The sequence below is a fragment of the Tupaia chinensis genome, unplaced genomic scaffold (assembly GCF_000334495.1).
Source record: "Tupaia chinensis unplaced genomic scaffold, TupChi_1.0 Scaffold144135_1, whole genome shotgun sequence".
Taxonomy (NCBI): domain Eukaryota; kingdom Metazoa; phylum Chordata; class Mammalia; order Scandentia; family Tupaiidae; genus Tupaia; species Tupaia belangeri.
In genome coordinates, this window is record NW_006203990.1 from 462,587 (window position 1) to 465,541 (window position 2,955).

At 40.2% G+C, this 2,955-nt stretch overlaps 1 protein-coding gene across 1 annotated transcript in view; it reads right to left on the reverse strand.

Annotated features, from left to right (window-relative positions):
* LOC102478425 (cilia- and flagella-associated protein 91) overlaps positions 1-2,731 on the reverse strand; it is a gene marked incomplete at its 5' end in the record, with an annotated part of 52,844 nt that extends 50,113 nt beyond the window's left edge. The window contains 2 exons of the mRNA XM_006165990.3: positions 1,494-1,651; positions 2,616-2,731. Of these exons, the coding sequence (XP_006166052.1) occupies positions 1,494-1,651; positions 2,616-2,731 (274 nt within the window). The remainder of the gene's footprint in view (positions 1-1,493; positions 1,652-2,615) is intronic.
* Positions 2,732-2,955: the final 224 nt, after the last annotated feature.

Genomic DNA, 2,955 nt, shown 5'->3' on the forward strand with positions numbered 1-2,955 from the left:
GATGGGAAAAAAAAATTATAATAAAAAATAAACTAAAAAAAAAAAGAGAAGAGGATAGAGAAAGATAGCAAGTGAACAATAGAGGGGATGTTAGTGAGAAACAGATATGGTTTATTATCTGTTGAAGATGACGTGTATAGTATTCTCAACTGGACTGGTCTGGGAAGTATTTCATGATGGGTGAAGTCTTTTAACAAGCAAAATGAGAAATAGTGATTGACTGTTTTAAAAAATAATTAGAATAATAATAATAATTATTGGGAAATGCATGGAAAAGACATTGAATGATAAAGCGGGGAGATTGATGTCTCTGTATTGACTGACATGCATGGCATTCCCTTTTGAAAAAGCAATGGAAGTCAATGTAAAGTTATATGTAATCCAATGTAATATAAAGAAGATTATGATGATAATATAAATTAAAAAAAATACAGTGGGGGAATACGGTTGACACCTGTATATAATACTACAAATGACTAAGATGACAGGTATACTAATTAATCATTAGCATTAATGATTAAATTATTTCATCATTACACCTTATATTTATGTACTGAAAATCACATTGTAAAAATTTTATGTTAATAAAAATTAATAATAAAAATAATTAAAAATGTTTAAATTTGAGGGACCAGCAGATAGCATAATGGTTATGTCACCAGACTTCCACATAGTTGACCACAGTTCGAATCCCAGACCCAGTGACTTAAACTCACCCCAGATGTGTGTGTATGTGTCCAAAATCCTGAGAAGAGAATAGAGGAAAAGAGATTGTGGTATGGCCATCCCACCTGGGAGGGGGATTTCCTGCTTTCTGTCTCTCTGTCTGTTTCTCCAAAGAGAACACACACATTATAGCAAAAATCTCTCAAAAAAAAAAGTTTAAATTTTTATTTTTATTTAGTCATTATAATCCAGCATTGAATAAAAAGACTAAGCTGATTACTTCTTTTGATAAATAAAATATAGACATAAACATTATATAAACATACATATATATTATACATATATATTATACATATGGTATTAAAATTTCTTGGTAGGGGCATAGAAAAGATGTTTAAAAATGTCTCCTTTCAGGGTAATAATGACAAAAAAAAGGTATAGAAAAAAATAATGGAAAAAAAGGTATAGCTAGAAGGCTCTCTATTCACAGCCTCCTATGGTGAGTATGCAGAACCCAACACACACACATGCACGCACACACTCACACACACGCACACACACCTGGACTCACATTCACACACACACACACGTACACACACACACCATGCCATCAATAACCTGACTACCTGTTAGGACATCACCACCTGATTTTCTTGGGGAGGGATATTTCTCCACTCTTCCACCTTGGAGAAATAACTCATCTCTCATCCCTTACTGTTTGACAATCAGGACCAAACAGAATTACATGAGAGCTGAAATCAGGTTCAGTCACACATCCAGAGCAAAGCTCCCTTCTGTGCTCTCTGCTGTTCATACAGCACCATTACCTGATATGTGTTTGCGCTGGATTCGAGCCACTTTGGCCTCCTTGGCTTCCTGCAGTTTAGACCACTGGGCATTCAAGTGCTTCATGTTCACTTCATTTTGATTCTCATCCCGCTTCTTCAGCAGCTCTTTTAGAATTTCCAGGCGAATCTCCTGCAATCTTCAAGTAAATACAGAACAGAAACAGGGATGTAACATGTCAAGCAGCATCATTCTCCTAGAAAGCAAGAGAAGAGCTGCCACCACTGGGACTGTTTCTGTGGGCCAGTGTTATGCTATATTTGTGTGTGTGTGTGTGTGTGTGTGTGTGTGTGTGTGTGTGTGTGTTTCTTCATTAAACTTTTTAGTGGGTCTCAAAATTCTGTGGCAGACTTTCAGTCAAGTTGTTTCCATTAAAATGTACTCATTTTAAAAACAAATAACTTAAAACTGTCACACACACACACAAAAGAAAAAATGGTCCACAAAACACTTTCCTCCCCTTCTGAAGGTTTTACGATGCATTGTTATCGTTAACCAGTCTTTTACCATTAACCTTAAATGACCACGTGAGACACAGTTCTGAGACTGTCCTTCCACCACTGATTGAGACTGGGTGGCAGGAATTAGAGATACTCATTCAGCCTTGCGAGCTTTCTGGGCAGGCTTGGTGACCTTGGCAGCCCCAGCAGTTCTTGTCCACGGCTCTGATGACATCCACAGCAACTGCCTCTCATATCACACACAGCAAAACGACCCAGAGGAGGAGAGTCAGAGAAGCTCTCAACACACACGGGCTTGCCAGGAACCATATCAGCAATGGCAGCATCACCGGACTATTTAGGGCCGTCTTCCAGCTTTTTACCAGAACGGCGATCAATCTTTTCCTTCGGCTCAGCAAACTTGTAAACAATGCGAGCTGTTGTGACAGTCTAGTCAGGGACGCGGCCAGCACTGATTTGGCCTGGACGGTTCAGGATAATCGCCTGAGCAGTGAAGCCAGCTGCTTCCATTGGTAGGTCATGTTTGCTGTCACCAGCAACACTGCCACACCAAACATCTTTGACAGACATGTTCTTGACATTGAAGCCCACATTGTCCCCAGGAAGAGATTCACTCAAGCTTCATGGTGTATTTCAACAGACTTGACTTCAGTTGTCACACTGACTGGTGCAAAGGCAACCACCATACCAGGTTTGAGCACACCAGTCTCCACTTGGCCCACAGGGACAGTGCTAATACCACCAATTTTGTACACACCCTGGAGAGGCAGATGCAAGGGCTTGTCAGTTGGACGAGTTGGTGGCAGGATGCAACCCAGAGCTTCAAGCAGTGTAGTTCCACTGGCATTGCCATCTTCACGGGTGACTTTTCATCCCTTGAGCCATGGCGTATTAGCACATGGCTCCAACATGTTGTCACCATTCCAATCAGAAACTGCCACAAACCCTACCGTGTCAGGATTGTAGCCAATTTTCTTAATGT